Source organism: Habropoda laboriosa, unplaced genomic scaffold, assembly GCF_001263275.1.
Source record: "Habropoda laboriosa isolate 0110345459 unplaced genomic scaffold, ASM126327v1 scaffold14, whole genome shotgun sequence".
Classification (NCBI taxonomy): domain Eukaryota; kingdom Metazoa; phylum Arthropoda; class Insecta; order Hymenoptera; family Apidae; genus Habropoda; species Habropoda laboriosa.
This window is the reverse complement of record NW_017100137.1, coordinates 1,466,158-1,479,890: the sequence shown is the minus strand read 5'-3', so window position 1 is coordinate 1,479,890 and position 13,733 is coordinate 1,466,158. Positions and strand designations below refer to the sequence as shown.

At 39.5% G+C, this 13,733-nt stretch overlaps 2 protein-coding genes across 3 annotated transcripts in view; both read left to right on the top strand.

Moving 5' to 3' along the window:
- The window catches only part of LOC108579558 (phosphorylase b kinase gamma catalytic chain, skeletal muscle/heart isoform), a 4,893-nt gene extending 2,697 nt beyond the window's left edge, over positions 1-2,196 (top strand). Inside the window, exons 6-9 of one of the 2 annotated variants that reach the window (XM_017943126.1) lie at positions 448-545; positions 852-935; positions 1,670-1,828; positions 1,936-2,196. In XM_017943126.1, coding sequence (XP_017798615.1) covers positions 448-545; positions 852-935; positions 1,670-1,828; positions 1,936-2,070 — 476 coding nt within the window. In that variant the 3' untranslated portion in view covers positions 2,071-2,196. The remainder of the gene's footprint in view (positions 1-447; positions 546-851; positions 936-1,669; positions 1,829-1,935) is intronic. The other variant, XM_017943135.1, reaches the window with a different exon arrangement.
- Positions 2,197-4,887: 2,691 nt separating this feature from the next.
- Positions 4,888-13,733, top strand: part of LOC108579541 (max-binding protein MNT-like) — a 51,668-nt gene continuing 42,822 nt past the window's right edge. Inside the window, exons 1-3 of the mRNA XM_017943114.1 lie at positions 4,888-5,070; positions 6,921-7,256; positions 13,579-13,650. Coding sequence (XP_017798603.1) covers positions 7,106-7,256; positions 13,579-13,650 — 223 coding nt within the window. The 5' untranslated portion in view covers positions 4,888-5,070; positions 6,921-7,105. The remainder of the gene's footprint in view (positions 5,071-6,920; positions 7,257-13,578; positions 13,651-13,733) is intronic.

Sequence of the window (13,733 nt, the reverse complement as noted above, 5' to 3'; positions counted from 1 at the left end):
GTACCTATCATATTATACTAAGCAACTATACAATAGCTTTTTAAAAAATGAACAATAGTGCAGAAGTATTCAATAGTCACATTTTTGTAAAATTTCCATACCTGTGCAAGACACACACCTAAAATTTTAGGTGGAAGGTTTTGTCATTGAATAGTAATGATGTACAAGCATGAAATAAAACTCATGGTAATATCAGAAAAATATTATCATCTTGAATAGTCATCTATCAAAGGTACATCATCTTAATGTGAGCAGCTTCATGTATGGGAAATATATTAAAGGTAAGAGTTGATACTAACAAATCTTTGAACATGATGCACATTTTTTTTTTCTAAACAAGTAGGGTGCAATTATATGTGTGTTTTTTTTTTTGGTTATTGCCAGTTTTGTGTTTTATAGTACAAGTTTTAACTGCTTACAAATTTTAAATTTCAATTATATTTTCAGAAGCTCCCAAAGATCTGATAAGAAAATTATTAGTTGTTGATCCTAAGAAGAGAATTACTATCAAAGAAGCATTGGAACATTCGTTTTTCCATACAGTGGTAAGTCTTTTAGTATGACATATTTGTAATATGACATTTGAAAATTTAAATAAAGAAAATAGAATATAATTGAAACATTTATCATTCCATACAAGTAAAATAAATGTATTATATTCATGATTTTATGTTTTTATTTGTTTGCTTTATGTGTTCTACTTTCATGTAATTTATTATATTTTTATATATACTTATATATATATATATATACACACACACACACACACATATGACTAATCTGGAAGTGGCTTCCTTATGATAAAAGAAGATCATATTACCATGATAAATCGAGAATTGTTGGAATTACAGCTATGGGATCAAGATATCGCTCCTCTAAAACGTTCACTATCATCTAATTCGCGACGTCTGAGTAGGATATCTCAGTTAGCTTTGGTAAATTATTTTTGTTTTTATTTTGTTTGTCATTAAATGTGAGTTTTATTAATTTCAATTTTTATGTAACGCGTATAACAATTAACGTTTTGATTTTTATTAATATTTTAACTTAATCAAAGGTGAAAATAGTTGTCCATGTTTATTTTGTTTTATATTTTTGTTTTGCAATATTATGAAACTACTTCATTAAAACCTTAGCATATATTATGTACTTGTAAAGTGAAGTATATGAATTAATCTATATCGGTTATAATTATGCATAACTGATTGACGATATTATTGAAAAAAGTTTAACATGCATATACAGATATGTTTTAAACGTAACTTAATAATAATAAAAGAATGACTTACTATATTTGCATGTTATGTTGAAGAATTACTATAAAGGTACAATGTTTGAAGCTTTATGTACATATATTAGCTGCCTTTTCATTCCTTGTTCTTTTTGTGTAAGCGTTGTACAAATCATTATGAAGCACATTCTCCTTCAATCACTCTGGAAAGATAAAAATGGTGTTAATTTCTTAAAACTGTTTACTGTGCTATTTTGTGTGCCACTTCATTTCTAATATTATCTTTCTACTTAATGTAATATATACGTCTTTAACATGTATTTGTTACTATGTCCAATAACATTTTTATTACAGGCACCTATGTAATAAAAGTATAAAATTTTACGTTGGTTTAAAATACTTTCCGATCTTTTTTATCAAATCTTATATTTTGTACAGGAATTAAAGGCAAAATCATTTAATGCAAGAAAAAGATTCCAGTTAGCAATCATTTGTGTTCGCGCAGTTGTTCGTATCAAACGACTTCACAATACACCTGAACCTCTTTCAACTCAAGTGGCATGTACTGATCCTTACAGGATTAAAATTTTACGAAAGGTATTAAAAAATATTGTTAAGTGGTAAATTATTTTTTTTTTCAATCGTATTTCTAACATTTCGTCGATTTAATCGATGAAATAATATTTACATAATTTTCCTTGTAGGTTATTGATGGTTGTGCATTCAGAGTTTATGGTCATTGGGTAAAGAAAGGAGAAGGACAAAATCGTGCTGCCCTTTTCGAAAACACACCAAAGACAGAACTTAAACATCTTTATGTTAGTAACTTGAGCAGATAACCAATGCTTTAATCCAGCATTACCTAGTTAAAATTGTTAATTCTTATGTTAGTCGACATTTACAGTATCTAAGTAAAATATTCAGTAAGAGAAAAAAAGAAAAAATAAATAACTTACATAAAAGGGTGAAACACATATGATACTTTTTTTTGGTTTTGATTGTAATAGGAATAATTACTTAAACAATGCTTATGGTGACTATAAAGTATTCATAGAATTGTACTACTGAATCTGCAGTATCATAAGGTAAATCACGTAATGTATTTACTAATTAGTTTAAACGTTGTAAAAGAAATAATTGGGTTGTTTACTTTTCAAATTTCTCATATAGGAAATAAATTTAAATGTTATCAATTCTAAAGACCTTCTCTTATATGGTCTAATTTTAGAATACCGTGATGCTTAATAAATATAACTTTTATGCAACATTTCGTAAAGAAAAAAATGTTAAGAATTACGAACGGTGTGCTCTAGAGATATATTATAAATTATTAGTATCACACCCTTAGAGTGTATTTTGTATCTAGATGAAGTATTATGTTGAAAACAGCTTGTGAAACTATTTTTTGAATGTTCTGTTTTAAATTTGTAATCATTTTCTTTACAGTATTTTTCGTTCTTTTCGTAGCAAGATATAACATCGAAAGAACTTTTCAAATATTAAATAGGTTTGAAGAAAAATTTTTGCATGTGCTAAAAAAAAGAAAACAAGACTTTAAATAATTATGTGTTGAATATAAAGGTGCTCCCACGTACAAACATAGCAATACAGTATATGACCTAAATATAGAAAGTTGTTTTGTTCCATGACTATATCTTTTATGTTTGTACGTTTTTGTTAAATATATTCAATAATTGTGTAAATGTAACTCATATAATTTATTACAAATCAGCAACACATACAAAACTAAGTTTGTACTAACACCTCGACTGCAATATATTCTTGATATTATATTCCATTTTGGGTTATAAGAAAGTGTCCAATACCATTGCTAGTAATTTAAGCAGTAATTTGTAAAAGTCATGTTTCAAAACCTAATACAAAGTAACAATTCGTCAAAAAATTTATCAAGAAAATATTCGCAGCAAAAGGTTTAGAAAAATTGTTCATATTTGTAACTAGAAAATGTATTCCATAGTAATATTATTTACTAAGATCTGTACGTAGATAGTAGTATATAATATTTTGTGCAAATTCTAGTCATATTTTGTACTGCTGGATTTGTTTTAGATTATAAATTATAGAAAGAAATATGTACGAAGTTAATTTTTCTTGAAAAAGATATAACTACATACTTTCTAAGAATTTAAAACGATTAGAACAAGTTGCGTTTTATATATTATTTGGAAGGTCACCAGCAAAAAACTAAGTACATGTAAATTTTCAAAATCATATTACTATATTTACGTATAGTACATATATTTTGTACAAAACGTATATGAAGTAAAATATTTTTGCTAATATCTGACAAATTATATTTATACTCCTTTCTGTTAGGCAATAATTCTCACTACTTGCAATATAAATAAATTTTTTGTCAATTACATAGTGATTATATTTTGTATATTGTTAGTAAACTTTATGTGGTATTAAATGAATGTAAAGTGTACATTGCATAAATGTATTTCTGTAATTTTTACAAACGTGTTATTTATGGTATTTATACACATAGTGATAATACAGTTTCCAAAAAAACAAGTTCTAATTTCTGGTTTCAACTATTAATAACCTACACATTATTTAAGTTATGCATTTAAGTTGTATTTTAAATCTTCCATATTTTCCGCATATTCATATACTAAACATTTATGTAATTTAATGCATCAGAAATATTTCTTATTTTAATAGAGATATATAATTTAAAAATTATTATTTTACGGATTAAGTAATATTAAAAATAAGTAAATGATATTTCGTAAATTAGAAAAAGCAAGGAACTATAATTTGTTAGCGTTAAAAATTGATGGATTGCGAATATTTTCTACTTAATAGCACATAACATGTTTCTATATACATATATACTTACTTTTGAATTTATGAAATAACCTTAGCATTAAATCTATTTCTTTAAAAGCACGCAAATTTTTCTTGGCTTGAAAGGTACTTGGCAGAGTCGTCGGATAATCTTTCCATTCTATCATTAAAACCTGAAAGATTAACGAGAGGAATCTTTTATGAAATCTGAAGCAAATTAAAACGAAATCAAGAGTATTAGCTTTCGAAAAAGTGACGGGACGTAGTTTTGGCGCGCGCGCAAAAGTAAACAATGAACCGTACGCTTGTATATCGTAGAAGTGGCAACAGCGTAGAGCTCCGATCCATGTGACAGAGAAGGAACGTGACAAAAGGTGGCAGAGGGTGACGCCGCCGAGATCGGAGTGAGTGTTTGCCCGGGCGAGCCGGGTGTCGGGTGTGCTGTGTACGATTGTCGCGATATTCGTCCGTTCTGGCGTCCACCGGAAGGTAAGCCTGCTCGTAAACGATATCGGCTGGCTCCGAAATCACGATTCGTTACGTTTTTCGCAATGGTACCCAGGGAAACTTGAGAAAATCGCGAAAAAAGTGCACCGACTAACGAGCAATATACAGCAGCTCGACACTTCTCTTACACGCCCAGCGGAGTGCTGCGTCACATGGGCTGCGTTTATTGGTCGATACAGCCAGGTGACGTCATGAGCCCCGCTTTGATTGGTCTATACCTCGGACCCCAGACACGTGAATCGTGGCCAAGCAAGCATGGCTGTTGATGCGCAGTGGTTAGCACTTGTAAAATGTTTCTGCCACGCGCTAGATCGATCAGGTTATAACCGTCGTGTACTGTGAAACGTCGTGAGATCGTCCGCTGTTCGAAAAATTAACGTGTGCCTCGTGATATTCCGCCAGTGTCGCATGTTTGACAGCGAAAATACCGCAGAAATTCTCGCAAGAAATTGATTTCTACCGTGAAAGTGGGTTCCAGCGTGTTTCCATTGTGACCGGGATACAGTCGTGGCGTACCTGTAAGTTCCTGATTATTTTCCATGCGTTTCTGGCGTTACCACGCCCGTTTAAATGTCTCCACTGAACATTATCTCGTCAGGACTATCGCCTATTTAATTAACATGTGTATAGGTGGTTGCGTGGCGTGTTTTCCGTGCCATAATAGACCCAGCCAATCGCACGGTACTTCAACTCATGACGTCACGTCATCGCAGGCTCCTATTGGCCAACGGTGCGTGCGTCGCCCGTCTAACGTGTATGTCGCTTTGTCAGTTTAAGGAGTTCGTTCGGTGTACGGAACGCTTCTTAACTTTTCGTACTCTTCCAAGACAGCTTCTCTTTTCCCAACCCGGCGCTGTGCATCGTTCTTCTTTCCTATTTTTGCATCGTTGCGTCCACGACGGAATGCAATTGTGCCCGCTCGTGGTCGTGGTACGCTTTCGCGATTACGTTGCCCGGGATATATCTACTTTTCAAATCAGCGGCAGAACCTCGTTTCTCTGCTTCGCCTTTCCCGCCTCTGTCTCTGGAATCTTTTTTCTTCGCTAACTGATTTCTCGGACTGCGCAGCCGATACCCCTGTATACACTGTACATGCTCGTACTCGCAAATACGCTCTTGCGCGTACGAACGCCACGTAACGACTCTCGTTTCTGCTTTCAATGCTTCATCACGAGAACAGTCAAATTAATCGGACTCGTCTAAATGCGACGATGCCTCGTAGGACGAGTATGTATATTGTTTTCATATTTTGATACAATTTTCGTGTTAATTCAGGTTTAGAAATTACAAAAATTTTAATAGTTGTGAATTGTTTTTCATTTAGCAATGATTTATTGTACTTTCTTTAAAATTTCAATCTTATCACCTTTAAATCGTTATGCATTTTTAAATGCCCCGGTGTTTATTTATCTCTTTAAAAGCAAAGTATTTTTAGTAATCAAGTTATCACTGACGCATGTAAACATGTTGATTCATTTTTTTTCACATTGAATAATGTTTAATTTTATAATAATTGTTTCATATAATATTTGAAATATATCGATTAATATTTTCCTTTTTGAAATTTGTTATTTCACTAATTTTCAAATGTTTGGGAAAGAAAAATTGCTGCAGCGACATATGTGCAGCTCACTTCTGAAATGCAGATATTTGGACATATTTCACAAATCGTGTTTACCGTATCTACGCCTTATTTTCTTTTTTGACTGTTAGATTGTTTCCAGCGATCGGAACTCAAGATGCGTGCTAATGTTCTGCGCTTCAGGAAAGCGCACGTTGCGCTTGCGCATCGCCTCCGTGTGGTATTACGAAGACGGGTACGTGGGAGGGGATAAAGCTTCCCGCGCGACTGCGTTACGTCACGCGTACGTCACGTGACGTATACTCAGACACCGGTCGTGTCCGTACCGTCTGCAGCTCCATTCGAACAAGCTAATAATATTATCGAACAACAAAGTTTAAAACATTAAAAAAACAACGCGAAAAGATCATGTAGTTGTATACATTGTTAAACAATCCGTGGTTGTGCGTCTGTGAGACAAACGAGGTGTGACATGTGCGATTTTTCCACGGTAACGCAATTTATACTTGTGACGTCGTTTGAGTGTTGTCCACATCCAGTTAATCGGTTTCTCTGTTTTTTCATTTCGATGTGTGGAATCGATACTGCGATTGCTCGATAAAGTACAAGCGACAAAATCGACACGATTATCTATATTATTACGACCTTACTTCTTGCGTTTGCCAAAGTCGACGAATTAAGAACCGGCGGATTACTACGTACCCCCACCCTTTCCCTCTACGTTGACACTGTGGTCTGGTGCATTTTCAGTATAACAGTCGCTTTTTTTTTCCTTTCGTTGCGCAGATTGCCACCCGCGGCTGGCAGCAGCAGAAAAAGAGGAGGGTTGAGACACGAGAACGGGCTCTCGACTTCTTCGTCCTCGGCAGCCGGCGACGGGAATCGACGGTCCGATCGCAGAGTCTCAATCTCCCGAAGGATCTTAAAGAGAAACAGAGCGGCCCGTCGTGGAACGAATCGGCAACGTCAGGATGAGCCTCGAAACGTTGCTGGAAGCAGCGCGGTTTGTCGAGCAGCAGGAGAAAAAGAGGGAGCGCCTCGCGAGCAGCTCTTCCTCCTCCTCCGATCATCCGCTCGCCGTCGCTCCCCACTCCAACCATCACAACTCCAACGAGCCACGTGGTGAGTACCACGCGCCACTTTTCGGCGACTGTTCACGATACGTATATGAATATGTAGAATGGCTTAACGCGCTGAAACGCATTCTCAAAATCTTCCATCGACTTTGATGCTTGTCCAATTCTGTGGCAAGTGACGTTAAGGTTCGCGTTTCTCTGAACACCTAAATACGCGAAATGATCAAATTTACGGAAAATTGCAAACAATTTACAGTTCGGTTACCATTAAAGTCACCGAAGTAGTCCAAACAACTGGTTCATATTTCTGGACGGTACTGATTCAATTCGTAACAATTTTGTGTTCTGAATACGAATAAATTCCTTTTCTTTTCTGGTATTACGTATATTCCGTTTAATTTACTGTATCGATAGAAATGGGTTTGTGGTAATTGTCGCTAGTTTTAAGGGTAACTTTTCCTTATAGCGCGTTTCGTTGAAAGGTTGAAAGAGATTCGATAATTTTTATTGTTGGTCTGTGTTGATTATAATATCTCGAACTTCGATGAGAAAGTTGTTTATTCTTCATACGAGTGCGGTATCCAGTAACAACAGTGGTCCGAGTAACCTTATCGTCATGGCGAATAATCGCGTGATAGTTCACAGCAAAAATGTTTCCCTTTGTGGTCCAAAAATAGTGGTGAAATTGGTAACGATACGACAATATTCCTTCTGAAAGAATCGAATAAGCAATTTCTACCTAAAGATCCTTCAAATTTACAAAATCGAACAATCCTTTTCGCATTTATAGGGTAGTAGTCGGTGTTGAAACAACAGCCGAAAATTTCTATCGAAGTAGAAGAAAGTAATGGTGAAACGATTCAGCGCGAAATGAGAAACACTGCAATGTACATGCGAATAGCACGCGATGACCCACGCGTTCACCGCCTCCAAATTAGGTATGATTTCCCTCGCAACAGTGATTCTCAGATACGTTGACGGCCTTTCGCGCGCAGTGGAAAGTTCCATGAAAAAAAAAAGTTCTAGTTGAAAATCCACGCACGAATCTCTCCTCGCGTTCTATCCAATCTATCGATCTATCTATATGAAAGGTCGTTGTTTAGATTTGTTTCCCTCTTAACGAGCACGACGACGCTTCTGAGGGTGTAACGAAGACGCGTTAAAAGTACACTCGCTCGATAATAATCGCAATGGTGACCGGTCGATCGCTCTCGAGGGAGACGATCCTCGTGTCCTTTTGATTCCCGCGTTTTCCCAGGTCAATGACTCAATCGGCCGATCCTGTAAAGCGAGTCTTAGCGCACGCGAAAGAGTTCTTTCTCGTGGCGGAGCACGAAGCGAGTGCACGCCACTGTACCATCGGTCTCTTTCTCTAAGATTGCATTGAGACTCGGTCGAGTCGAACGATTCGCGCGATAAACCTTCTCGAAAGAGTCGTTGATCGAGAGTTATACGATCAACCGGTAGTTCCGGCCGACCAGAGCATACACGATCCTGTGTGACAAAAAGATGCTCCATCTCGACTCTCTCTCTCTCTCTCTTGACTCGTCTCCGTTCTTCGCTCTTCTGCCGCGCGTATTACGAATTTTATCGCCGTAGGTTCGTTTTCGCGTGTAGTCGAAATCTCGAGGCGTCGGTCTCGCCGTGTCGAATTTTCGTTCGATGATCAAATTATCGGCCGCGTCGATTAAACGTTATCTCGTGGGAACATTAAAGTCGAAGGTTTTTTTTTTCCTTCTGTGTGTAATATCGACGCGTGAAAGTGTATCGCGATTGACAGGCGGCAACGCGAAGCCGTTTACAAGTTTCAAGGAGATAGAAGGTTGAAAAGTCAAGAGAAGGTAAAAGAGGAGAGAAAAGGAGCGACAGAGACGGATAGGGAAGGGTGGGGAAGAGATGGGAAGGCGAGCGATTTAGTTGACCGTATGCATCGTATTCCCCTCTGGTCGTCGATCCAACGTGAACACCAGCCGTCAGAAGCGCGCGCGCCCGTGTGTGTGCGCGCGCGAGCGAGAGAGAATGAGAGAGGGGAGGGGGGTAGGCACGTATAAAGGCAAAGAGGTACACCAAAGGGTGGCGGAAGTTAGACTTAGGTGGGAGCGCGCACGTTGAGAGAAGGAGTGTACACGTTAGCGGGGAGCTGCGGGAGGGAGGGGGGAAGGCATACTGTTGAGGCATCAGGGGTGGTAAACCGGGGGGAGTGAGGTGGGAGGTGGTGGAGAAGATGGTGGATTAGAGAGGGTGGGGGGATATCGCTTTTGGAAGGGTAACGATGGTGACCGTGGTGCTACACGGTGACGATGGTAGGAACGAACCTGGATACACTAAAGGTAGAGAGTGGGGAGTCAGAGGACCCCCGGTCACTGACTCTAGAAACTACGACAGCTTTTGTGCTTCATTCACGAGCACGCCACCTACTCACCGCGCGCACGGCCGTTTATGTTTGCCAGCGAGCGAGTGCGACGCCGCCTCCCCTCTTTCTCTCTCTCTCTTTTATCTTTGCATCTCTTTGCGACCACCGTTCCCCTTTTCTTGTTCTCTTTTTCACTCGACGAAGAGGACCTCCCTTTGTCCTTTGTCTATGCTTATGTCTGTCCTCTTCCAGTTTGCACTGCCTGTCGTTTCGCGTATCGGTGTCACCTTTCCTCCGTCTCTCTCTCTCCCTCTCTCTCTCTCTCTCTCTTTCTCCTCGTAACGCCTCTCAGTCCGCCGTGCGGCTTTTTCCATCATTATCGCGCACACATCTGATTTATCGCGCGGTTCGTTATGATCAACAACAATTCCCGAGCATGTACTGGTGCGCATGCCGCTGCACACGGTACATAGGAGCACGCAGTGGACACTGGCCATCGTTGAACGAGCGGAGTGGTGGGGGGTGCAGGGGTTAGCTGAGGGGTGGGGGTTCGGCGTAGGTAACCACGCGAGGTGCATTGTACTTCCGCGGAAGGAAGGAAGGCAGGCAAAAAAATACGTACGATACAGGTCAGATCGATCTTCCCGTTTCGTGGGTTCGTGCGCGTGTCAGGTGAACTGGCAAACGCAATTTGAATTTCTATGCCACTTTAAATGGTATATTTTGAATGGAGTATAAATATATATATGGAGTAGGTGAATGAGTTTAATTTGCACACCTATCGCTCGATTTGTACTTTACACGGTTTCTGTTCAACACGTTGGGTGGGAAAATGCGACCAAACTTCGTTCTAATATGTTTCTGTGTCGCTTTAACACAATTTTATTATCGAAAGAAAAGAGGGAAAGTGTTATTCCTTTATTAACACGCGGACGGTGATTCGCCGTGTTAATTTAGTCCCCGGTAAAAGTTCCGATATATCAGCTGTTGGATAAGGTTTTAATACTCAGTTTTGACTGTTTTATTTCTCCGAAATATTCGAAGTTATCCATCCTGCGGCAGAGTAGTCGTGTCATTGTTTATATTACTGCGATAAGATCCGATTTCTCGACAGTCGCAACAGGCGGGTCAAAATGACCCAGCATTCACCGGGCGAGGGTTAAGAAGCGCACAAGATATAGACCTGTTATTGTTAATTCCACAGACATTGCGTATCATTTTTTTCATTCATCCAGTATAGCTTGATTATTTATAAAAATACATTTTTCCAATATATATATTTGTTTTTTATTCCTTTTAGTTTTGTCGTATAAATCAAGGTTTTCGAGTGTACATCTTTGAGAAATTCGTTTTTTTTTTCAATTTTATATACTTCGTAATGACGATTGGAACGTTTTGAAAGCTGCTTTATACGCTCACGTTTTCGCGCCGTTATTAGAGAACGGCGAGAGTGAGACACTCGGTGCAATAGCGACGCGTTCTTGCGTCGAACTATTTTCCCCGTGGGTCGTGATGAAACCTTAAAGGAAGGTGAATATACACACGTATCGGGAGATCGATCTCTCGTTTTCACGGTCACGCCTCTGTGCGCACCGTTCAAATGCGACAGGAGACGGGAAAATGTGCGTTCGACGATACTGTACACTTTACTGGATGGTTTTTCAGCTGGCAAACATTACCGATGAAACTTTCGTTATCGGATTACTCCGATGATAAATGTACCGACACCAGAGTGAAATGAAATTTTTAGTAAAAATACACTGAATTATTTTTACAAAGCCGTAATAAAACCTTGGTTGTTCTTTTTTTCGTAATTTATCAAGAGAATAATAATATCGTTCCTTGTTTCATTTTGTTTTTATTAAACAAGCGAAATTGGTTTTACAAACGATTAATTTTATTTGTGTAAAAGTGTAGAAGTGTGTAAAATTTGTAAAAGACAAGCTGGAAAGCTCGGTGGGTCAGCGGTAACTTATGAAGTGGAAAATCGAGTGACGGTCTCGCGCACGAACTCGATCGTAATACGGATGATTTAAACGTTGTAATTCGCTCCCTATCTCCGCGCATCCGGTCGGTTGCCGCGTTGCGCGTGCTCACTGGCACGATGGTGCGTGATATAACAGGCAATACGCGTTAAACGATAATTTAAGACTGTCTATCGTGTACTTAAATGATGTTTTACAATTCAACTTTACAACTTTATAACACGCGTAGCGTACGTGTGTTCAGCATGATGGGCGTGCGAACCGTAAATTCTGTACAGAGTGTCTGTATGTGTTCCGGCGAATTAATTTTCCTCCTAGGTTTACGCGTAATTGATTCGAAGCTGGACGAAACATCCTACGGTTCTTCCGTTCGAAGTAAGCTTCTTCATTCACCAAAATTGACAAAAAAGTTTCCCAAAGTTTTTCAAATTTGTCAGGTGTTGCTAATGTTTCTCTATCGAACACGGTACTTTCACCAAGCTTTGTATAGTGCATTAAAGTTACAGTACTTCTGAATTGTCGATCGGTGTCGCACCGCTCTAGAACTGTAGGTGTGCGATCGACCGCTTACCATTGCAAACCACTCCTACCGCACAGCATCAGTCGGTTCGCCGTGTGCCGATCCGTAAGCTTGTCGCAGGGGCTCTCGTAACCCGTTCGTCGTTACTGTCGGAGACATTCGTCACACTGGCCAGCAGAGATACGTGCAGATTAGCCTGTCTCCCGGTATAGGAGGCCGGAACGCGGAGAAGGGGGCGAAGTAGAGGACGAAAGTACGAAAGGATGGACGATCGCGTGGCAGAAAAGTAGGCGAAGAATTACCGAGAGTAATTTTCTAGAAGGGGCATTGTATACAGAGTCACGTATACGTACTCACCACCGGAACGAACAACACGAGAACGGGATAGAGTAGAGGCGATTCGATCGCGGATCGAATGGATTGGGACGAAAACGAAGTGGGTTAGACTAGAGAAACGGGGTAAATAAGAGCAAAGTAAAACGGAGCAGAACGCGCAACGGTGCACTATAGTGGCGGACGAGCACGCGGGCAAATGAGTCGTCTGAGTGCGCATGCGCCCTGTCCCTGGCAAACCCCCACCACGCGTGTCCGGCCGCGTGGCGTCCTGATCAATTGCGACGTTGCCGCGTCCTCCGCTGACCCGGAGAAGGAGGGAGCGAGAGAGATGAAGCATAAGACCGTGCTCCCCGGCGTTTTCGTTTCTCCCCACCAAAAACGTTCACCTATCATTACACACCGCTCACTCTGCCGACCTAGGGGAATATGTTTGCCCCTATCCCCACCGTCGATAGTACGTGGAGACGCGCCTCTTTCAATTTTTCATACCTTATCGACCTGTAGATTCAACCCGTCTGTATACCGTGAGCGGCGAGAGAGAGATGCACCGCGAAGAAAATCCCAAGAAGGATTAAGAGTAGGGATACACGATCGAGGAGCAACGGAACGGTGACATGTTGCGCTTCGCTGCCCCCGACGCGCTAGTCACCGCTTTCCTTCTCGCCGCACACGCTGTCGCGTTTATCGATGACATTGCGCGCGGGGAAAGGGGCTGCCGGAGGGAGAATGCTCTTCTAGGATAACGTGTGCGTTTCAATTTCTGGAGAATGTCGCACGTGTGAATACGTTTTGAAAATTAGCTTTAACGTTGACTAAATGTTTTTCTGTCACATGGCTGGATCGTACTTCAGGAATAATTCTTAAAGTTCGCCTTTTTTCCTGAAATATACATTCAAGCCTTAATTTACACGATCCTATTAGGCATCGTATAAATCGAACAGTATTTTTCGAAGAATAATAATAAGAGTCGGAAAAATATTCAAATGGTTGATTTGTAGAATCTGTCATTGACAGCTCGTTTCGTATCTTTTTCGTTTATAGAGGAACAGTCTTTTTTTTTTTCGTTTTTTAAGAAATCGTCATTATTGCTAATAACTTTCTCAATACAAATATTTTATGTGAAATTTGATCGTGCAATTCCGTTAGGTCTAATTATTTCTGTCGTATTTTACAGGTGCCAAATTAAAGAGGGAACGTACAGAGCAAGATGACTTATTCTGCGAAGAGAAAATGCTCATCATCGATGGTAAGTGTATAAAATGAATTTTTACCTCTTTTTCTACTAAGAGTAACTAAAATAATGCGTAACTGGTAATAGTAAAAATTGCT